The 24,262-nt window shown below is 43.6% G+C and overlaps 1 protein-coding gene across 4 annotated transcripts in view; it reads right to left on the bottom strand.

The window, feature by feature from the left end:
- RUFY2 (RUN and FYVE domain containing 2) overlaps positions 1–24,262 on the bottom strand; it is a 143,228-nt gene that overhangs the window by 90,347 nt on the left and 28,619 nt on the right. For all 4 annotated transcript variants that reach the window (XM_029609665.1, XM_029609664.1, XM_029609666.1 and 1 more), the window contains exons 3-7: positions 21,652–21,769; positions 19,257–19,358; positions 12,527–12,650; positions 10,718–10,782; positions 6,295–6,360 (exon numbers count right to left, since the gene is read on the bottom strand). In XM_029609665.1, coding sequence (XP_029465525.1) covers positions 6,295–6,360; positions 10,718–10,782; positions 12,527–12,650; positions 19,257–19,358; positions 21,652–21,769 — 475 coding nt within the window. The remainder of the gene's footprint in view (positions 1–6,294; positions 6,361–10,717; positions 10,783–12,526; positions 12,651–19,256; positions 19,359–21,651; positions 21,770–24,262) is intronic.

Genomic DNA, 24,262 nt, shown 5'->3' with positions numbered 1-24,262 from the left:
GCATCTGACAAAGTCCCTCATAAGAGGTTTCTAAGAAAACTAAAAAGTCATGGGATAGGAGGCAGTGTCCTTTTGAGGATTGCATACTAGTTAAAAGACAGGAAACAAAGAATAGGATTAAATGGTCAGTTTTCTCAGTGCTACAGATAAATAAACTGTATATGATGATGTAATACCCAATCTTATGAATCAACAAAACATCATCTTTAACAGCTGATAAGTGTTTGTGCACAAATTTCTAATTTAATTTTTTTAACTTTTGATTTTTTTTATATTTTTATATATATTTTTTAATTGTTAGTGAGCGGAAACCTCATAAACATTTTAGAGCTTTCTCCATTGTGAGAATAGCTCGCTGGTGAACTGCTGTTCGCTGTTAAACTCACCTTACAATCAAAGGTTAGACATGAGACTGTAAATTGTATTTTTAATCATCGGTAACCACCCACTTTGGAACAACGTGTTTTTAGCAAAAGAAGCACTTATGTGATATCAGAAAGAGCACTTATCGTAGCAGAGCATTGACTCTATCATTAGGAACAACCCGACATGGCTCGTGTTTCGCTTGATTCGTCAGGGGTCATTAATGCTTTGTTTCCAATTTCTAAAGGCACAAAGAAACACAATTCTACTGATATTCATGCATTGATATATTAAATATTTAATGGTTATCTCTTGAAATAACATACGGTTTTCGCTTCAAAATCCTTTTGCACTCTGTTTGCTTGATCTCAGCGTTTCTCAACCGGGATCCGCCATATTTTTTAAAACAGACATTTAAACTTACTTGCAGCTTGAAGATTGGCCTATCACTGCGCTGTGACGTAAAACAGATGTACCAATGAGAAAATAAAATCAAAGATACCCATTCTACACTGTCATTCAAGCCATGAGGAGCCTGAACTGAGAGTTTAAAAATCCACCACTGTTCCCGATAGTTTAAATGGCAATGAATATCACCCCCTCGACTACTCATAGATACCTGTTCTAGAGTGGTCCATTGAAGTTGATCAAAAGTATGGTCTGCCTGCATGAAATGTTTCACAATAGGCGCTTCAATATTAGCTGTTCGAAGGCGACTTCTATGCTCACGTAAACGCTGAGATCAAGCAAACAGAGCACAAAAGGACTTTTGAAGCGAAACCCATGTCGGGTTATTCCTAATGATAGAGTCAACGCTCTGCAACAATAAGTGCTCTTTCTGCTATCACATAAGTGCTTCTTTTGCCAAAAACACGTTGTTCCAAAGTGGGTGGTTACCGATGATTAAAAGTACAATTTACAGTCTCATGTCTAACCTTTGACTGTAAGGTGAGTTTAACCGCGAACAGCGGTGACACCAGGGAGCTATTAAGAACATAAGAACATAAGAAAATGCCATACTGGGTCAGACCAAGGGTCCATCAAGCCCAGCATCCTGTTTCCAACAGTGGCCAATCCAGGCCACAAGAACCTGGCAAGTACCCAAAAACTAAGTCTATTCCATGTAACCATTGCTAATGGCAGTGGCTATTCTCTAAGTGAACTTAATAGCAGGTAATGGACTTCTCCTCCAAGAACTTATCCAATCCTTTTTTAAACACAGCTATACTAACTGCACGAACCACATTCTCTGGCAACAAATTCCAGAGTTTAATTGTGCGTTGAGTAAAAAAGAACTTTCTCCGATTAGTTTTAAATGTGCCCCATGCTAACTTCATGGAGTGCCCCCTAGTCTTTCTACTATCCGAAAGAGTAAATAACCGATTCACATCTACCCGTTCTAGACCTCTCATGATTTTAAACACCTCTATCATATCCCCCCTCAGTCGTCTCTTCTCACAATGGGGAAAGCTCTAAAAAATGTATGAGGTTTCCGCTCACTAACAATTACAAAATATATATAAAAATATAAAAAACCTGAGGTCTCATCAACAAAAATTGCTTCCTTCTCTCCTGTGTTTTCTTCGCTACATCAGGAAAAATTTGTACCTTCATCTGAAGAAATAACTCTTTTATATTTCTGAAATACATTTTCATTACAAGATCCCTATCTGAATCCAACAGGAAGGAAACAATTAATGTTGCAGGTTGGGCCAAGTTAGTGTCCGACGTCTCTAGTAATTCTGAAATATTTAAGGGGGAAAGTATTCTAAATTCCTGGTCTTCAGCAGGTTTTTCCTTCCATGGTATCACATAATGAATTTTTGTTAATGGAGGCATTATCTGATCAGAAAATTTCAATATTTCTTGAGCGTATTTCACCCACATATCTCTTGCTGAGACCAATGGAACCTTTGGGAAGTTTATCAATCTCAGAGTTTTCCCCCGTGCTTGGTTCTCCATATTCTCAAGCCTTTTATCTAGGATTTGGTTTTCTTCAATCAAATTTGTGTATAAATCTTTTAAATTTCCTATATTTTTTTGCACCGAGTCCATTACACCTTGTTGTTTAACTTTTTCTTCTTGCAAGGCTTTAACTTGCAAACCCAGATCTTCAACTTTAGTTACTACAGGGTTTAACTGGAGAAAAATAATTTCATTCAAAACTACTAGCGTTTCCCAGGTTTTGAATATGGGAGCAAAATTTAAACTGAAATTCCCTTGTAAATGTAATATAAGGTACCTAGAAGTTAATTATACATTTTATGTTCCATCCCAACTTGTAAAATTTATATCAGATAGAGTGACTCCCAATATAGAAATAAATCCTCCTGATGTATCCTCACCTCAGTAAGCTATTGTTCTATTTAATTAAGTAGTAAGTCCAACTACTATTTCTTCTGTAATGTTATATTATGAATGAGCTCTCATGAGAATTGGATCCCCCTATCTTGAGAACTACGATGTTAGCCGGTAATTTGGATGGAATTTCTGTGTTTGTTATAATATTGAAATATGGAGAAAGGCTAACTTTTTGTTTCCTGTTCAGTCATGTTTATTCTGATTGTTAAGTGTAATAATATCATAAATAAAAAATTAAAAAAAAAAAATATAAAAAATCAAAAGTTAAAAAAATTAAATTAGAAATTTGTGCACAAACACTTATCAGTTGTTAAAGATGATGTTTTGTTGATTCATAAGTTTTCTCAGTGGACCAGTGCTTTTCAATATATTTACAAATGATCAGGAAAGGGATATGTTGTGTGGAGTGATCAAATCTGCAGATGATACAGAGTAGCTAAATCACATGCAGATTGGGATAAATTGCAGGAGGACCTTGCAAGACTGGAAGATTGGGCGTTCAAATGGCAAATAAAATTTAACATGAACAAGTGTAAGATGATGCATATAGGCAAAAATAACCCATGCTGTAGTTATACAATGTTAGGGGCGGATTTTAAAAGCCCTGCGTGCCGATGGCCTATTTTGCATAGGCCGTCGGCGCGCGTAAAGCCCCGGGACGCGCGTAAGAACCGGGCCTTTCGAAAAGGGGCGGGAGGGGGCATGTCCGGGGGCGTTCCTGAAAAGACGCGGCATTTTGGGGGCGGGCCCGGGGGCGTGGCGCCGGCCCGGGGGCGTGGTCGAGGCCTCCGGACCAGCCCCCAGGACCGGAGGACGGAGCGGGGCTGCCGGCCGACAGGCGTAACTTTGCCGACAAAGGTAGGGGGGGTTTTTAGATAGGGCCGGGGGGGTGGGTTAGGTAGGGGAAGGGAGGGGAAGGTGGGGGGAGGGCGAAGGAAAGTTCCCTCCGAGGCCGCTCCGAAATCGGAGCGGCCTCGGAGGGAACAGGCAGCGCGCGCTGGGCTCGGCGCGCGCAGGTTGCACAAATGTGCACCCCCTTGTGCGCGCCAACCCCGGATTTTATAAGATACGCGCGGCAACGCGCGTATCTTATAAAATCCAGCGTACTTTTGTTCGCGCCTGGTGCGCGAACAAAAGTACGCGATCGCGCAAGTATTTAAAATCTACCCCAAGGTTCCATTTTAGGAGCTACCACCCAGGAAAAGATCTAGGCATCACAGTGGACAATAAATTGAAATTGTCAGCTCAGTGTGAGGTCAAAAAAAAGCAAACAGAATTTTAGGGATTATTAGGAAGGGAATGGTGAATAGAAGAGTGCCATAATGCCTCTGTATTGCTCCATGGTGAGACTGCACCTTGAATATTGGTCACCACATCTCAAATAAGATAGTGTTGCACTGGAAAAAGTACACAGAAGGATGATTAAAATGATAAAGGGGATGGAACAGCTACCCTATGAGAAAAGACTAAAGAGGTTAGGGCTGTTCAGCTTGGAGACGGCTGAAGTAGGATATGATAGAGGTCTATAAACTCGTGACAAGACTAGAAGAGGTAAATAAGAATCGGTTATTTACTCTTTCAGATAATAGGAGGAATGGGGGCATGCCATGAAGTTAGCAAGCAGCACATTTAAAACAAATTGGAGAAAATTCTGTTTTATTTAACGCACAATTAAGCTCTTGAATTCACTGCTGGAGGATGTGGTTAAGGCAGTAAGTGTAGCTGGGTTTCAAAAAAGGTTTGGATAAGTTCCCGAAGGAGAAGTCCATAAACTGCTATTAATCATATTGATTTAAGGAACAGTCACTGCTATTACTGGCATTAATAGCATGGGATCTATTTAATGTTTGGGTACTTGTAACTTAGATTGGCCACTGTTGGAAACAGGATGCTGGGCTTGATGGACCCTTGGTTTGACCCAGTATGGTAACTTCTTATGTTCTTATATGCTGTCTCCCTTCTTTTATCCTACTGGGGTGAATCAACTAGAGGAAGTATAGATTGTACAAGTCAGTTGCTTTGTATGGATCTTATTTGTCTGACAGGAGAAAGACTAAGCAGAATATAAATCAAATAAATAAATATCTAACCAGAATGGAATTGGCACGTGATACAAGTTATGGCCTTTGAACGCAGCATATAATAAAATTGCAAAATATACAATTTATAAAAATAATATAAACACAGATAAATACAGTTTAGATATACAAACAAACATCAGCATTTACCTAAAATATATTACACCAACCATACATGAATGCTGCCCGGACCATAAGGATTAAAATAGATGAGAACGCCCATTCACTGCAGCAATCCTCTTTTTTCCTATATTCAATATCACTATAATGCTCGCTTCATAACTCATCATCAGTTTCTTCAAAAAATCTACTACACTTATCCAAGTCCACTGGACCCATTAAAGCTGATAAACTTTGTTTGGCTTGACCTTAAATCTCTCTTTGGTTTATTTATAATCAGTCAATTTGGTCTGAGAGAGAAGTATTTTGGCATGACACTTCGAATGGCCTGACATACAAAGATTCACACCTTTAACCTCAATATGTGCTGAGATGGGGAGCAAATGTGTTTTCTTTAGGACCATCCATGCAGCCACATTCTGAATTCACTAAAGCTTTTTTTTATCTCATTTGCTAATAATCCCATTAGAAAAGCATTACATAGTCTAAGAAGTCTGTATTCAAAACATATCCTGCTAGGAAAGTTAGCTGGATAAACATATCCACGTTTTATATATACCCAGATAACTGAGCTAGCAGGATAAGTTTATCCAGCTAACTTTAGACCTGCTCAATAGCAGGTCTAAATTTATCTGGCCAACTTAGCCAGATAAGTGTGGTATTGCCACTTATCTGGCTAAAGGCTCGATTCAATAAGGCATTTCTCTCATTCTGTGTCTATGGGAAAATGCTGGATGAATCAGACCCTAAGTTATCCTGATAAGTAGCCCTGCCCCGGAACATCTCCTTCCTGCCACCTTGTTATCAGGCTAAGTGACAGCAGCTGAATGCAGCTGAATATTTAAACTTATCCAACTAAGTGGCATTGAATACCATATCAGGTCCTAATTGACTAAGGACCATGGAATACACAACAGTCTTAAGATTGTTTTGAACTAAATATGGGGCAATTCTCCTCACCAATATCAGCTTCAGTATCTCTTTCATTGCTAAATTAGAAACATGAGACTCTAGAGCTGAGTCCATTTAGATGCCAAAGTTTTTTTAACTTGCTGTTGGGGCACACACGTCATTTATTTTTATCTCTAACAAGGGTGATAGCTGTTCCATTTCTCCCAAAAATATCGCCTTGTTTTTTTCTAACTTACTGTTAAATTATCATCAGCTAACCAATTTGAAATTTCTGTAAGACACTGATTTAAGGAAGTAATAGCTTGGCTTGCTTTATTTCCTATTGGCATTAAGATCTAGAGATCATCTGCACAAAGGTGTCCCTTTCCTAATGATCCCTCCCAGCAAGTGAAAGATGTGAGGCCATCAAGGTGGCAGGTGATGAGTAACGAGGGATTTTATGACAGAGTTCGGTACTCACTTCAGTTGCCTGTTCAGTTCCTCTATATAATTTTTCTGGTCCAATATAGCAGCAATCTGTCCATTCCTAAGGGAGAATAAAATCACACAATCATAAAAAGCACTACTGGATATACCAAAAAGTTTATATGAAGTGATATGAAGGTACCATGATATAGCACCTTAATGATGAGAAAAAGATCAGAATCAAGAGAAATACGCAGCTGCCTACACTACCCAATAGCCTAGAAGAGACCCCCAGCTGCAGACATGCTGCTTTATTCATAACTATGCAGATTTCAGGAAAATAATAATGCACAGCCAGAAGGGCCACATAATATTCTGGCTAAGGTATTAAACAGAAGAGCATCCTAAAACAGTGTTTTAGAGCTGGTGTGACATATAGTTGGTTCCTAGTGTGGCAAGCTTCAGGGGACATCCAAAAATGTCTCCACAGACCTGTACCACTGCTGCTCATCTTCCTTCCCTCTCTTTGTGGACGGTTGCTGCCCTCCTGCACTCTCAGTCTGCTCCTGATGGTCTCAACTCACCTCTCCTCTGAAGCAGCTGGCAGGCCTGTGCCCTGCTGCTGTTAGTACATGGTGGGGCCAGTGGCAGCAGCAATACAGGGATCATGAGCTGGCATGTGATCACAGTAACATAGTAAGATAGTATGATGGCAGCAAAAGGCCAAATGGTCTATCTAGTCTGCCCAGCAATTTTCCTGTGGTAGCAACTGCCGCTCTGTGCAGGTTACCATCATGTTTCTGTTAAGGATAGTAACTGCCGCTCCGTGCATACCATCATGTTTCTGTTAAGGATAGTAACTGCCGCTCCGTGCAGGTTACCATCATGTTTCTATTAAGGATAGTAACTGCCGCTCCGTGCAGGTTACCATCATGTTTCTGTTAAGGATAGTAACTGCCGCTCCGTGCAGGTTACACCCATGTTTCTTTTAAGGGTAGTAACTGCCGCTCTGTGCTGGTTACCATCGTGTTTCGGTTAAGGTTAGTAACTGCTGCTCTGTGCAGGTTAACATCATGTTTCTGTTAAGGGTAGTAACTGCCGCTCTGTGCTGGTTACCATCATGTTTCGGTTAAGGATAGTAACTGCCGCTCTGTGCAGGTTACACACATGTTTTTTTTAAGGGTAATAACTGCCGCTCTGTGCTGGTTACCATCATGTTTCGGTTAAGGATAGTAACTGCCGCTCTGTGCAGGTTACACCCATGTTTTTTTTAAGGGTAGTAACTGCCGCTCTGTGCTGGTTATCATCATATTTCTGTTAAGGATAGCAACTGCCGCTCCGTGCAGGTTATCATCATATTTCTGTTAAGGATAGTAACTGCCGCTTTGTGCAAGTTACCATCATGTTTCTGTTAAGGTAGTAACTGCCGCTCTGTGCAGGTTACACCCATGTTTCTGTTAAGGATAGTAACTGCCGCTCTGTGCAGGTTATCATCATGTTTCTGTTAAGGATAGTAACTGCCACTCTGTGCAGGTTACCATCATGTTTCTGTTAAGGATAGTAACTGCCGCTTCGTATAGGTCACCCCCAAGACTTACATATGAACAACATTTTGGGAGAGGGACCTTCTTGAAAATTCAGACAATGCTGCTCGATATGCTTTTGAACTTGGCCATAGAAGCAGTCCTGTTCTTTTTCCCTTATGTCTGCATATTAGTATCCCAGACCATAAAAGTCAGGGCCCATTCTGGTTGTCCCCTGAATCCAATTCCCCTTTTCCCCCCACTCCGTCAAAATGGAGAGTGATGTCAAAGTGGAGAGCAGTTGCATCAAAAGCATCAAGGCTAACTGATTAAGGGTAGTAATCCCCATGCATATTGCCACTGAGCAGGCTACAAACATGCACCCTTTTCTTCATTTCCATCCTTCAGCCTTTAGGGATCCACAGTGTTTATCCCATGTCCCTTTGAATCCTTTGACTGTTTTGGTGTTCACCTCCTCCTCCTGAAGGGAATTCTAGGTATCCACCACCCTTTTCATGAAAAAATATTTCCTGGCATTGGTTGTGAATCGTCCCCCCTGGAGTTTCATTTCATGACCCCTAGTTCTACTTTTTCCTTTCCAGATACCTTTTCTGGTATCTGAAGGTTTGTATCATATCTTCCCTGCTGCACCTCCTCTCTTCCAGGGTGTACATATGCCGATCATTCCACCTCTCCTCATAAGTCTTCAGATACAGAGTCCACACCATTTTGGTCGCTCTTCTTTGGACCGCCTCCATCCTGCTCTGTCTTTTTGAGATACGGACTCCAGTACTGAATGCAGTACTTCAGGTGAGACCTCACCAAGAACCTGTATAAGGGCATCACCACCTCCATTTTCTTACTGGTTATTCCTCTCTCTATACAGCCCAGCATTCTTCTGGCTTAAGCTATAACTGTCACATTGCTTCGCTGCCTTCAGATCACAAGACACCATCAACCTAAGGTCCCTCTCCCAGTCCATGCACATTAGTCTTTCACGCCCCATCACATACAGCTCTTTTGGATTACCGCACCCCGGATGCATGACTCTGCTCTTCTTGGCACTGAATCCCAGCTGCCATATCCTTGACCAGTCTTCAAGCTTTCTTATATCACTTTTCATTCTCTCTACTCCTTCAGGCATGTCCACTCTGTTGCAGATTTTAGTATCATCCGCAAATAAACAAACTACTTTCTATTCCTTCCGCAATGTTGCTCACAGAGATATTGACCAGAACCAGACCCAAAACCGATCCCTGTGACACTCCACTTAACACTGTTCTCTCTTCAGAGCAGGTTTCATTTACAACTGCACGTTGTCTCCTGTCAGTCAACCAGTTTGCAATTCATGCCACTACCTTGACATCCACTCCCAAGCTTCTCATTTTGTTCACGAGTCTTCGATGCAGGACCGTATCAAAAGCTTTACTAAAATCCAAGTAAATCACGAGTGCTCTTCCCTGATCTAATTCTCTGGTCACCAAATCAAAAAAAATCAATCAGATTTTTCTGACAGGACCTTCCTCTGGTAAATCTATGCTGCCTCGGGTCCAGCAACCCACTAGATTGTAGATAGTTCACTATCCTTTTCTTCAGTAGTTTCCATTAATTTCCCCACCACTGAAGTGAGGTTAACTGGCCTGCTTCCACCCTTGTGAAGCGGGACCACCACCACTCTTCTCCAATCTTGTGGCACCACGCCAGTTTCCAGGGATCTACTGAACAGATCTTTCAGCACACCTGCCAGCGTATTTCTGAGCTCCTTCAGTATTCTGAGATGTGCCTCATCTAGACCCATGGCCATTGTCCACTTTCAGTTTTCCTAGCTCTTCCCATATGTTCTCTTCTGTAAATGGAATTTCATCTACTTCACCTTCCATCTAGTCTTATCAACCAGCGACAGTCCTTCTCCAGAGTCTTCTTTAGTGAACACCAAAAGGAAAATTGGTTCTTACCTGCTAATTTTCATTCCTGTAGTACCACAGATCAGTCCAGATTCCTGGGTTTTGCCTTCCCTCCAGCAGATGGAGACAGAGAAAGTTTCACTGACACTGCCACATAACCCGAGGTGCCACCTGCAATCCCTCAGTATTGATATGTACCCAAGCCAAAAAAGGAACAAATACCAATAGAAAAACCAAATAATATATCCCTGAAAGGAAAATTAGTATCCTTACCTGATAATTTTCGTTCCTGTAGTACCACGCTCCAGGCCGATTTCACCCCTTGCTACTGTGCTTGTATATTGGGCAAAATCGACCTGAAACAGGATGTATTAAGCGCCTGTTGCAACTGTGGGCGCCCGATGCATTTGAGTGCTAGGGACCCACAATTCTTTCCTAGCGTGTCCTTTTTTAATGCAGCAGCTCCTTTAAATATTGCATTGGGTGCCCAGGAGATGTAGCTGTGCACACGTTAGGAAAACAGGTGCTCAATATGAGTGCCCGTTTTAATGCACGTCTTACTGCATCAGCCCCAGAGAGAGATCATTGTCCTTGTGGCAGCACCACCTCCTCCTGCTCCCATATGGCTTTCCATTTCAAACAGGAAGACTGAGTGGGAGAAGGTGGGATTGCCACAAAGCCTGTGAGTGCATACTAAGCTGCCCCACTGCTCTGGAGGAAAACAGGTGGGTAAGGGGACATACGCGGCAGTGAAGATACAGAGGCACCACACTATGAAGCTACTACCTAAGGCAGCAATGTCGAATGTACCAACCTTGCAGTGTTGGTTCAACAAGATGTCTGGTTACAAAAATGAAAGTTAATGTCAGTTTAGGGACTGCTGCCTATTTGGGACCAGCATAGGACTGTGCTGCTTTATGCATGGAACTCAGTAGAGGGGAGACAACATCCTCAGCAGTCTTTACAGCACTGTGGCCTGTTGCCTCAGTCCAAGGCTTGCCTTTCAGGTCTGAAAGGATCATACAATGGGAGGCCGCTGGAGATACTGTACCTTTGCTCGCTCGCAAGATCCTCCTCCTCATTCTTTAAATACATGGAGAAATCAATCACCCCAACCTGGTTAAAATAAAATAAAGAAGGAGAGGAGAGGGTTCATCTATTTATTTCAAAAATGTATATCCATTTCCATCTGCAGTTCTGGGCAGGTAACACAAACATTCACAGCACAGGAAAAACAGGACAACAACTTATAACAAAAGCAACATAAGTACAAAGCTTCACACTATAAAACAATCATATTTTAAATATACAGTAATTAGAAAAGCATAAAAACACATAGCTACTCTACTCATAGGTCTGTGAAAAGGAAAGAGCTGGTCACTGATATCTCCTGAGTGATTTGCATCAAAATTATCTTTAGTAAACCTGATTATTGAAAACAGCTTGTGATCAGTGGATCATCAGAGGGTGGAGGAGTGAGGAGAATAGGGTGTTCTGGGCATTTAAATGATTAGAGATATTTCAGTGATTACTGACTTGGAGACTTGGCAATCTTGTAACTCTTTAAAAGGGAATATCATATTCAAGGGTACTTTATTTCACAAATTATCAGCTGATAGCCTGTGCAACAGGGTACTTCTCAGTTCTACTTCCTCAATTGTAAATCACTTTTTTTTTAAAAGGCTACCCACTGACAGCTGAACAGTCCCAAGTGCTAGGATGGCTGTTCTCACAGCCACGTCAGATCTGGCTTCTAGCAATGCCCAGTTGTTCTCTCTTCCCCTCCAACACTGTCTTATGAGCATTTTAAGAAACAGGAAGCCAAGCAGTGACACAGGGAACTGAGACTGGCATAGCTGTAAAAGATAGCCACAGGAGTCCTATCATATTGTGCAACCATTAGATGCTGAAAAATACCAAATTTACAGCTTATTTTAGAAGTATTGGACAGCACCCAGCTTCACAATAATAACTTCTAAACAGGCTGCCATTATGAAGTCTTTGAAAAGGAGTACTTTAACATTAAGGTCCACTGTAAGGTTCTCATTGTGGCTTTTTCATGCTACCCTTTTCAAAACACAACATAAAATGCAATTAAGACAAATAAAAGAACATAACTTTAGAATGAGACTCCTTTGAGAATTAACTTGCTGCTAATGTGCCTCATGGAAGTTCAAAGGCTGTGGACCAGGGGGATATTTCTAAAGCAAGTAGTTAGGATGAAAGAGGATGGATCTGCTCTGTTTACTAGCTTAGAAAAAAGACCAGTAAAGTAAGTTATCTAGTTCCCCTCCCTGTTTTGAACTATTACTAGTAGCTCAGAACTCATTCTGGTGAATTTTATATTTTACGGTGACACTATTGCCCTGATACTCAATGGGGTAGAGCCTTCAGCTGCATCTCTAGCTCTTTGACCCCCACCTGCCAGCTAGCCATTCCCAGGAGACTCCTGCTCCCTCATGTGACATGGGCCATGTTTTAGTAAATGCCCGTCTCAAGGGAAAACTGCTATAAACAAATCAGTCACGATCTTGCTGTCATAAAAGCGGACCTTGCAGCCTCACATACCTGTAAACCAGGAAAGACAATGAGTTGAAACTCTTCTTCAGGTTCATAGCCATAAAAACATGTTGCTCAGCATTGCATGATCATTGGTTTGAACAAGGAAAAATCCTTAGCCGAGGACACGACCTCCAACACAAAAGAATAGGCAAGAGGATAGCGAAGGCGGCCCCATGATGTGGCTGTGCGACCATTTTCTTCAAAAGTGGTTTGGGAGTCACAGAAAATCTAAAGACCAGGCTTCTGGATGCAAATTACATTTCTTGGGGAAACACATTCAAAGAGGGGGAAAACTTACTAGTGAATCCAGATCCTCTCCCTTTACACACAGGTTAGCATCAATGACATTGAGTCCAACCAGCAGCCCAACTATTACTGCCCCTTCCTCTTCCATCATCAGTGCATGGTACTCGTAAAACTCGCTGCGGAGAGGAAGGAAAACGCATCAAATTGTTGCACCTCTGTGATGGGCTCTGGGGCTAAATATCACATGAATGCTCTGTATCTATACGCTCCAAAAAAATTCAATAAATACCATGGTAAAAAAAAAAAAGAACAATCAAAATGCCACAACTGAAGAAACGTTTCCTGAAATCCCAAAGGTTGATGTGTTGTTTGGCAAGTATGAAGGCAGCGAGTCTTTGGGGGTTACAGAGTGCTCTGCCCTGTCTTGTTGCAAATAAGAGGAGTGGGCATCATTCAGATTATAGGAGTGATAAAGGCCTTCCATTCATGGGCGAGGTGTGAACATGAAACGCTGAAAGATAGTAACATGATGCTGAAAGATGGTAAAGGAAAATTGGTCCTTACCTGTTCATTTTCCTTCCTGGAATACCACGGATAGTCCAGACTCCTGGGATTATGCCTCCCTTTCAGAAGATGGAGACAGAGAAAGTTTCACTGACAAAGCCAGTACCCCAGAATGCCACCTGCAGCCCCTCAGTATTGACCTGTACCAAAGCCAAGATAAACAGATGCATTTCCCCAAACAAGCGAGGGAAAATGAGGATAAAACCTTTCCCAAAAAACTGATCGCTCTATAACTCCACAACAGGAGAACCGGCTTGAACCGTAAGCAGCTCTGCAGCCTATATACAAGAGAAACCTGACAGAAATACGAGCAGACTCTCATCCACACCAGGGTGGGACTCTGGACTGATCTGTGGTATTCCAGGAACAAAGATTAGCAGATAAGAACCAATTTTCCTTTCCTGTTCATACCCGGATCAGTCCAGACTCCTGGGATGTACCCAAGCTTTCTTAATTAGGGTGGGACTGTGAGAGTCCCGCTCGAAGAACACTCTCACCAAAGCCCTGGGTCTTGGACATCCAAACACGAACGTCTGGCGAAAGTGTGCAACGACTTCCAAGTAGCCGCCCGACAAATCTCTTACGGCGACACCAGCTGGCACTCAGCCCACGAAGTCGCCTGAGACCGAACTGAATGAGCTCTCAATCCCTCCAGGACCAGCGCCCCTTACACATATAAGTGGAACTTATTGCCCCTTTCAACCACCTTGCAATCTTAGACTTTGATGCTTTCTGCCCTTTTTTGGAGCCACTCCATAGCACAAAAAGATGGTCAGACAATCTGAAACCATTGATGACCCTGAGATAACGCAACAAGGCCCGTGTGACATCCAAACACCGCAACTCCTTAGTGTGCGAAGACGACATGTCTAGATTTGGAAAGGCAGGTAGCTCCATGGACTGGTTCAAATGAAAAGACGGTACCACCTTTGAAAGAAAAGAAGGCACCATCCTCAAGGAAATCCCAGAGTCCAAGATTTTCAAAAAAGGTTCTCTGGACAATAACGCTTGCAATTCTGAAATCCTCTGGGCAGAACAAATGGCTACCAGAAACACTACTTTCAACATAAGATCCTTTAATATAGACATTTTTAAAGATTCAAAAGGAACCACACATCCCTCTAAGAACCAAATTCAGATTCCATGAGGGACATGTTTTCTGTACCGGAGGTCGCAAATGCTTAGCACCTTGATGAAAACGAACCACATACCTTATCTCGGCCGCAACCTGAACCTTCAGCGAGTTGAAAGCCAAGACTTTCACCAGACCCTTCTGCAGAAAAGCTAGGATGTGAGGAATCGAAGCCTGAGTCAAGACTATTCCTCGAGCCGAACACCAGGATTCAAAGACTTTCCACACCCTCACATTTGACAATGAAGTGGAAGTATTCCTAGCCTGCAACAAAGTAGAAATGACATCCTCTGGATAACCCTTTTCTCTGAATCGCTTCCTTTTAAAAGCCAGGCCGCGAAACAAAAGCGATTCACCCGATCCGAAAATATTGGACCCTGACGTAGTAGGTTGGGCAAATGGTCTAGCTTCAGCAGACCGTCCACCGTCAGGTTGACCAGATCTGTGAACCACGGGCACCTTGGTCACTCTGGTGCCACCAAAATCACTTTCCTGGGGCGATTGTCTATGCCACAAACCAGTTTGCCTACCAGAGGCCACAGAGGAAAGACAGAGTAGAATTCCCTGAGCCAAGGCAGAGCCAGAGCATCCATGCCTTCTGCTCCATGCTCTCTTCTGCAACTGAAGAACCGGGGTGCCTTGGTGTTCTTTCGCGTCACCATCAAGTCCAGGTGGGGAACACCCCACATGTGACTTATCAGAGCCATTGCCTCTTCCAACAACTCCTATTCCCCCGGATCCAGTTTCTGACGACTAAGAAAGTCCGCTTGCACACTGTCTACTCCAGCAATGTGAGACACCGCCAGCTTAACTAGATTCTGCTTGGCCCAGAGAAACAAATCCTGCGTCTCCTGGGTCACCGCCCGACTCCTTGTTCCCTCTTGATGGTTGACATAAGCCACTGTGGTTGCATTGTCCAATAAGATGCGCACTGCATGGCTGCTCAACAGAGGCAGAAATGCAATAAAGGTGTACCAAACTGCCCTCTTCTCCAAATGGTTGATAGACTAGGATTCTTCCTCGGACCATTGCTGACTGATTCTGGCATATCACTCCCCAGCCGGAGAGACTGGCATCCGTGGTAACCACCACCCAGTGTGGCACTTCCAGGTCCACTCTGCGCCTCAAATGTCTTGACCAAGCCACCATGAAAGACTAGACCTGGCGGGCTCCTCAAGTGAAAGAGGAAGATGAAACTCCTCTGATAAAAGATTACAATGGGAAAGGGCCTCATATGCGCAAAGACCCAAGGATCCAGCTCCAACATCAATGTCACAGAGCCCAGGACTTGTAGGTAATCCCAGAACATGGGCATCCTCACGCCCAATAATCTGTGCACCTGCATCTACAGCTTGATTATACTATCCTCTGTAAGGAAAACCTTCCCCACCTTGGTATCGAAGTGCGCTCCCAAGAATTCCAGAACCTGAGTAGGGGTGAGGTGACTTTTTGCCAGATTCACCACCCATCCCAGTGACTTCAATTGTTGCAAGACAAGATCCACTGCATGAAAACCCAGGGCTTCCGACTTTGCCCGAATGAGCCAGTCATCCAGATATGGATGAACTAGGATGCCTCTTTTTCTGAGCACTGCCGCCACAACCACCATCACTTTGGTGAACGTCCGCGGTGCCATAATCAAACCAAACAGAACGGCACAAAATTGGAAATGTTTCCCAAGGATCATGAAGCGCAAAAACCTGTGATGCCTCGGATGAATTGGAATATACAGATAAGCTTCCATCAAGTCCAGAGATGCCAGGAACTCTCCCTTGCGCACTGCTGCAATCACCAACCACAGTGTTTCCATTTGAAACCGAGGAACCTTGAGAGCGACATTTACCTTCTTTAAATAAAAAATTGGACGGTATGAACTGTCCTTTTTTGGGACCACGAAGTATATTGAATACCTGCCTGTCCTTTGTTCCCCTACCGGGACAGGAACCATGGCTCCCAATGCTTGTAACCATTCCATGGTACCTTGAACTACCTTTCGCTTCCTGACCTGGGTGCAAAGGGACACCATGAACAAGTCCTGTTACGGACAAGAGAATTCTAACATGTAACCAACTTTTATCAAGCTGAGGACCCACCGGTCTGATGTGATCTTGGCCCACTCCTTGTAAAACAAAGTCAAACAGCCTCCAACCGGAGGAATCGAGGAGTGGACCGGCCTTGCTTCATTGGGTGAACTTGACTCCGCCAGAGCCCTGGCCGAGTCCCTCTCTGGATTTCCTACCCCCACGAAAGGGTTGGTTCCAGGACTGCTGCCTCCTGGAGCCTTGCCTCTGAGTTCCTACCGGCGGCCCTCTCGGCCGAAACTACTGGTTTGATCGAAACTGGACTCGGCCCGTAAAAGAACCTTTACCACCTTTAAGCTGATCTTCTGGTAGCTGATGCCCTTTGGTCTCACCGAGATGCTTCATGAGCTCCTCCAAGTCTTCCCCTAACAGAAGCTTCCCTTTGAAGGGTAAGCTCCCAAATGAGACGTGGACCACACATCCATTGACCAATTCCTTAACCAAAGGAGTCTTCTGGCTGAAACTGCAGACATAATTCTCGAGGAAGTCTGGATGAGGTCATACAAAGCGACTACTACATTTGCAGCTGCTGGCTCAAGACAGTCCGCCGGATTAGCTTCGGACCGAAACAGCAATCTTGTAGCCTGCAACTGCTGCACCCAGGACAAAACTATCCCTCCCTCTGCATGAAACTACTGCATATTGCTGCTCGAATGCCAAGCACGGACACCTCGAAAATCTTGAGATGAATCTTCAACTTCCTGTCCTGAATGTCTTTCAGCGCCGCTGAACCCAATACAGGAATAGTAATCTTCTCTGTGACCGCAGACAGTGAAGTGTCCACCTTAGGGATCGCCAACAAGTCCAGGGTATCTTCCAGTAACAGATACAAGTTAGCCATTGCACGACTGATTTCAAGCCCATCTCTGGAGTGTCCCACTCCCTGACCACCAGCTTTTTCACGGACTTGTGAAAAGGGAAGGCTTTTGCCAGACCCTGCATGTCATCCATGATGGGATCTACACCCTCCTGATCGGCCTCCTCTTCAGGGACTTTAATCCCCAGCTCTCCAAGCACTTGTGGAATCAAAGGCCACAACTCCTCCTTTCAGAACAATCGCACCACCTTCGGGTCATCTCCTTCTGCCACCGGCATCTGGTCCAACCCACCATCTGGATTTGGACTATCCAGATCAACATGTGGAGTCACCGGATGATTGTCTTCCCCTATAGGGTCAGGAACAGCTACCCCTTGAAGAGCCCCTTCCGAATCATCAGAGTCAACACCTGGATGGGAGGACACTGTGCTCAACCCAAGGATCCTAGGCATCCTGCGTGGCACCGGCCCCTCAGACCCTCCAGATCTCTTAGCTGGTCGCTGATTGCCTTGCGTGCCAAAAACGCCTCGTGCATCAAAAGAACAAATTCGGAAGTGAAAGGGGTGGGATCCTCATAGGCATCATCAGAAGGATCCCTCTCTCCATCCAAATCAGGCTGCCTCCAATCAAAAAAGCCTTGCCCCACTGGGGACAACGTAGGAGGGAGGTCATGGCCAACTTTCCCATGCCTGGCGGGGGAGGGGTGACCAACTTTAAAGATGCTCCCATGTGAACTCGGCTTTGCCTGCTGGATTGCTGCGGGCTCCGATGGCCTCCTCCGCTTTCTCCACAAGAGAGGCAGCAGGAGCACAATCCATTGTAGGAGAGATGCACTCGCAGCATGGTATCACTGCTGCAATAAGGCGTGCCGACTTTGATCAGGCCCAACCACGTGGTTAAAGAGAACAAGCTCAGTCAGTCTGTCTGCACTGCGCTGCTAAACAGGTCCACCGCCCATGCTCCCACCTCAGCAGAGCAGCCTCCCAACTCTCCACACAGTCTCCCGGCTGCGGAACCCTCCAAAAGATTCTGCTAAAGAAGCTCTTTTTTTTTTTTTTAAACTTTACTAACGCACAGGAGAGAAGAAACCAATATGTCCCTGACTGAGAGCTGCTGCTGAAGAGCCAGAGTTCTCCTGTGGGAGTGGGGGAAGGAGGGAACTGGCATCACCAGCTATACCTCCTCTGGCGGCAACAGACAGACAGAGGTAGCAGTCCAAGTAAGGGTCCCCGACACCCGTTGCCCTCAACACCAAGGATAGCCCCAACAGGGCCTAACAACTTCCTGGGAGGAAATTTAGAAGAAACCCCTACTTTTTTTTTTTTTTTTTTTAACTAATCAAGACTGCAGGGATTGCACCTCTACCATCTGCTGGAGACAGAGAAATACTGAGGACTGCAGGTGGCACTCTGGGTTATTGGCAGTGTCAGTGAAACTTTCTGACACTAGTTCCTTTTCAGGTTTAAGTGAAGGAATCTTTTTAGTCTTTTTTTAAGCAATTAAAATCAAAAAAAGGTCCCAGGTGTTAACAAATTATACACCCGACATGGCCGGTGTTTCGCAGTGCAGCATTTTGTTAGCATTTTGTAGTAGGACATCTCATCTCAACTGGAAATCATAAAGTCTTTTTTGATTTTAATTGCTTAAAAAAAAGATTTAAAAATTCCTTCACTTATACTTGAAAAGGTGGATGATTGATAGGTCTGGGCGGTCCTAGCACTGTAGTGCATGACACGCTGTCAGGCTTGCTGACACCTTTTTCACAATTTGCCACCGGAGTCTAAAACAAACAAAATATGGGATCAAACCAAAGTTATGTTGGGTTTTGACCTAAGACTGAGGTTGTTTTGCACTCTCTTTAATTTGTGGTTAAAAAGAGCACCCCAGGCTCAGAACTCAAAATAACTAAATTCTTCACCAAATTGAAAGTAGGCCCTGTTCAGACAATACATAGATGCCTGCAGATTGCAAGTCTCCTTAGCTTGGAGCCCCACTACCAGATGGCTGAAGTATTTGGTTTCATGCTCACACCTCACTCACTAGGGGAAGGCCTTTATAACGCCTATAATCTGAATGATTCTCAGTCCTCTTATTTGCCACAAGAGAGAACAGGTATCACTGTGTAATAATGCTCTGGGGTATATTACATGGTCAAACACCCAATAAAATGTTCTCGACTGATACAAACCTGAGGAGATCCCTATGAATAATTAAACAGCGCAGGTAGTCGGCCATCTTTTTCTGCATCAGTGCCAATCTTAACCATGCGCGGGCGCGGCCTAATGGAGTTCTATAACACAAAACAAAAATTAATCCTATATCAAGACTAGGAATTCAAAGCATAGACAGTACAACAGACCTCCTGTTCCTCTGCAACTCCTAAATATAAAAGCCCCAATTCAAAGTCCAGTGCATGTCCCACGCAGAGGGGAGTGATGGGTTGGAAACTACAAATCAGTCACTGGCCAAGCCAACCTTTCCCAGCACATATATTTCCTCTCCACAGGAAATATTCGCCAAAACAAGCAGATTGAATCTACAGAAACATGGGAGAGGGACTGCACCAGCACCGCTTACTCCTCTGTGAAACAGGCTAGGCCAGGCCATATTGGGCTGCTGCTTCACAGGAATCCCAGGAAAGCAATTCCCAGAGGAGTAGAACTGCTCACACTCCATAAACAAGGGCTAGAAAAATATCTAGAAAAGGGGGGCACCAGACAACCGGGACGATACCGGTTAGCTGGCATTTGGACTCGCTAGCTTTACCCCTTATTCAGTAAGGGGTAATAGCGCGTCCAAAACGCGCGTCCCACCCCCCCGAACCTAATAGCGCCCGCAACATGCAAATGCATGTTGATGGTCCTATTAGGTATTACCGCGCAATTCAGAAAGCAAAATGTGCAGCCAAGCCGCACATTTTGCTTTCAGAAATTAGCGCCTACCCAAAGGTAGGCACTACTTTCTGCCGGCACCGGGAAAGTGCACAGAAAAGCAGTAAAAACTGCTTTTCTGTGCACCCTCCGACTTAATATCCTGGCAATATTAAGTCGGAGGTCCCGAAAGTTTAAAAAAGTTAAAAAAAAAAAAAAAATGTAAAATGGGCCCGCAGCTCGAAAACCGGACGCTCAATTTTGCCGGCGTCTGGTTTCCAAACCCGTGGCTGTCAGCGGGCTCGAGAACAGACGCCGGCAAAATTGAGCGTCGGCTGTCAAACCCGCTGACAGCCGCCGCTTCCGTCAAAAAAGAGGCACTAGGGACGCGCTAGTGTCCCTAGCTCCTCTTTTTACCGCCGGCCCTAATTAAAATAAATTAAAATACTGAATCGCGCGCACAGGAGAGTGGCCTAGGCGCTCGCCCGCTCTCCTGCGATTTTACTGAATCGGCCCGAATATGTTTAGGAGCTACAGCAACATTTTCTTCTGTGTAATCTTTTTTTTTTTTTTTTGCTTTCCCATCCCCTCTAGCTTCATTCCACTCCCTTTCCTCTCCTTCCATTCTCTTGCCACACCCTATAGCCTTATTTCTTCCCCCTTCCTTCTCTTCAGCTTCTCCTGTGTGGATAGGAAGTAGCCCCCCGACTTGGACCGGCTACTGAAGCAGCAGTGGCAGCTCCTCCCGGGCCCAGGTCAGTGGTAATCACCAGGCACCAAATTTTAGGCACCTGAGTGAACTGGTGCCCAGGATTCTTTCAGCCCTGCCCCCATTCAGCATTTTCTCAACTTTCAGTACAGTGTTCCTCAAAATGTGGTCTGTCAAGGACCCCTTTGACATCCAAGTTTCCTGGGCCCCCTTCCATTTTTTCTGGGCCCTTCAGATACTTAATGCTGATGACAGCAGCTTGATCTCTCTCTCAACATATCTGAGAACCTTTGAGATTTGCTCACTGAGATTTGCTAGAGTAATGAAGGAGGAGTTTCACTCAGCATTTTTTGGTATACTTAGGTTCAAAATTTGCTGGATAAACAGCAATGCTTCTTACATCTGAGTAGATACAACAAGAAAATAAAGGGAGTCAGAATCACTGTACACCTGCACTGTTAGAAGATGTCTCCAGGTAAGGAGTTAGCAGCTACACTATCCTGTGTACCATCCTGTGTACCAGAAAATGCTGTGTAACCTCACTTTCCCCTGATCAGGATGTTTTGTCTCCCGCTTCTTCTGGGACAGGGATGTGCCATCCCTTAAGATGATTTCTCACGCATCCCTTCCCATACCAAAACAAATCAGTTTACAAGTATTTCATCCTCAATAAAAGTTAGTTGTTTTGGGAACCGCTTACAAAAGAGACATGAGAAGATAACAACTAGGCTTTCCATATCTTTTTTATTCTAAGTTCATTTAAGAGGAACGTCAGGGATACTGGTAAAATGTGACTCTTAAAATAAAAGCAACTTTTAAGGACTATGGGTAGAAGCTACTGCCTCACAATTCTGTCCCTACAACAGCCCGTGTGTGATACAACAGTCAGCAGCTGAACTTGTAGAAAGAGAGAAGTTCTGCAATCTCAACTTTCTGCCTTTTTCTTCCCCACACACACACACTGATAATCTCAGAGGTGCCATCCTCGGAGGCACGGTGCCTACTTGAGACCAGGCAAATCTCGGACACTGGCCGCTATCTCTTCTGCTTCTGGGCACAGTTTCTCCACGACTTCCAGAGGGCCCCAGATCGTTTTATTGAAACCCAGAAATGATTTTTTCACTGAAATAGAAAACAAGGAAGATTATATTTTACCTCACTGCTTGTTAAAACTTTCAGCCCAGAGGTTGCAAAAACTGATTTTTTAAAAAAGTATACTTAGTAAGTCAATTACGACTGTACATAAGAACATAAGAAATTGCTATGCTGGGTCAGACCAAGGGTCCATCAAGCCCAGCATTCTGTTTCCAACAGAGGCCAAAACCAGGCCACAAGAACCTGGCAATTACCCAAACACTAAGAAGAACCCATGCTACTGATGCAATTAATAGCAGTGGCTATTCCCTAAGTATAATTGATTAATAGCCATTAATGGACTTCTCCTCCAAGAACTTATCCAAACCTTTTTTGAACCCAGCTACACTAACTGCACTAACCACATCCTCTGGCAACAAATTCCAGAGCTTTACTGTGCGTTGAGTGAAAAAGAATTTTCTCCGATTAGTCTTAAATGTGCTACTTGCTAACTTCATGGAATGCCCCCTAGTCCTTCTATTATTCAAAAGTGTAAATAACCGAGTCACATCTACTCGTTCAAGACCTCTCATGATCTTAAAGACCTCTATCATATCCCCCCCTCAGCCGTCTCTTCTCCAAGCTGAACAGCCCTAACCTCTTCAGCCTTTCCTCATAGGGGAGCTGTTCCATCCCCTTTATCATTTTGGTTGCCCTTCTCTGTACCTTCTCCATCGCAACTATATCTTTTTTGAGATGGGGCGACCAGAATTGTACACAGTATTCAAGGTGCAGTCTCACTATGGAGCGATACAGAGGCATTATGACATTTTCCGTTCTATTAACCATTCCCTTCCTAATAATTCCTAACATTCTATTTGTTATTTGACTGCTGCAGCTCACTGAGCCGGCGATTTTAAAGTATTATCCACTATGTTGCCTAGATCTTTTTCCTGGGTGGTAGCTCCTAATATGGAACCTAACATCGTGTAACTACAGCAAGGGTTATTTTTCCCTATATGCAACACCTTGCACTTGTCCACATTAAATTTCATCTGCCATTTGGATGCCCAATCTTCCAGTTTTGCAAGGTCCTCCTGTAATGTATCACAGTTTGCTTGTGATTTAACTACTCTGAATAATTTTGTATCATCACGCATTTCAAGCGCATGTATCACAGTTTGCTTGTGATTTAACTACTCTGAATAATTTTGTATCATCACGCATTTCAATCACGCATTTCAATTTTGTATCATATCATCACGCATTTCAATTTTGTATCATCACGCATTTCAAACTCCAATATGCTAGCTGTCCGATGCTGTAACCATAAATTCTCCTGTCAGTTGTACTTTAATATGCACCCATGCTTATTAAGTCTGTCATAAATCCGAGTTTGTTGACTGTTATTTGTTATTTGTAAAAATTTTAAGTCGTTCTCAGCTTTATCTATAAGTTCTTACAAAATTAGCCCTGTTATTTGTACCCTCTTGTTCGATGTAATTTCCAACTTTGGTTCTATGTAAACCGACGTGATATGTACCAGTACATGAACATCGGTATATAAAAGCCTTTAAATAAATAAATAAATAAATCATCTGCAAATTTGATAACCTCACTCGTCATATTCCTTTCCAGATCATTTATATATATATATATATATATTGAAAAGCACGGGTCCAAGTACAGATCCCTGAGGCACTCCACTGTTTACCCTTTTCCACTGAGAAAACTGACCATTTAATCCTACTCTCTGTTTCCTGTCTTTTAACCAGTTTGTAATCCACAAAAGGACATCGCCTCCTATCCCATGACTTTTTAGTTTTCGTAGAAGCCTCTCATGAGGGACTTTGTCAAACGCCTTCTGAAAATCCAAATACACTACATCTACCGCTTCACCTTTATCCACATGTTTATTAACCCCTTCAAAAAAATGAAGCAGATTTGTTAGGCAAGGCTTCCCTTGGGTAAATCCATGTTGACTGTGTCCCATTAAATCATGTCTTTCTATATGCTCTACGATTTTGATCTTGAGAATAGTTTCCACTATTTTTCCTGGCACTGAAGTCAGGCTCACTGGTCTGTAGTTACCCGGAAAGCCCCTGGAGCGATACCATTGAATTAAAGACAGTACCTTGATACCATTGAATTAAAGACTGTAATACACGATTTGGTCATCTCAAAACTGCATTACTACAATGCATTATATGCATGGATGCTGGGTAAGGTCATTTAAAGGTTACAACTTGTCCAAAACTGTGACAGCTCAAGTGGTTACTGGGATAAATTATAGAAAGAGAATAACACCAATCTTTTGAGATCTCCAATGGCTGCTAGTAGCCTTGTGGGCCAAATTTGAATTCCTGCCACTATCATTTAGATCATTAAAGGGGCAGAGGCCATCCTATTTGAGAGACTGCCTTCTCAAGCACTGACATCTTCTCTGATGACATTCCTGAACATTCCAAAACTAAATGAAATTAGATTATCGAGAACACAGGGCCACTGTTTTTCTATGGGTGTGGTCCCTTTGCTGTGGAA

The sequence above is a fragment of the Rhinatrema bivittatum genome, chromosome 7, assembly GCF_901001135.1.
Source record: "Rhinatrema bivittatum chromosome 7, aRhiBiv1.1, whole genome shotgun sequence".
In the NCBI taxonomy this organism is placed as follows: domain Eukaryota; kingdom Metazoa; phylum Chordata; class Amphibia; order Gymnophiona; family Rhinatrematidae; genus Rhinatrema; species Rhinatrema bivittatum.
The sequence above is the reverse complement of the archived record's forward strand: the minus strand, read 5'-3'. Positions and strand labels throughout refer to the sequence as shown.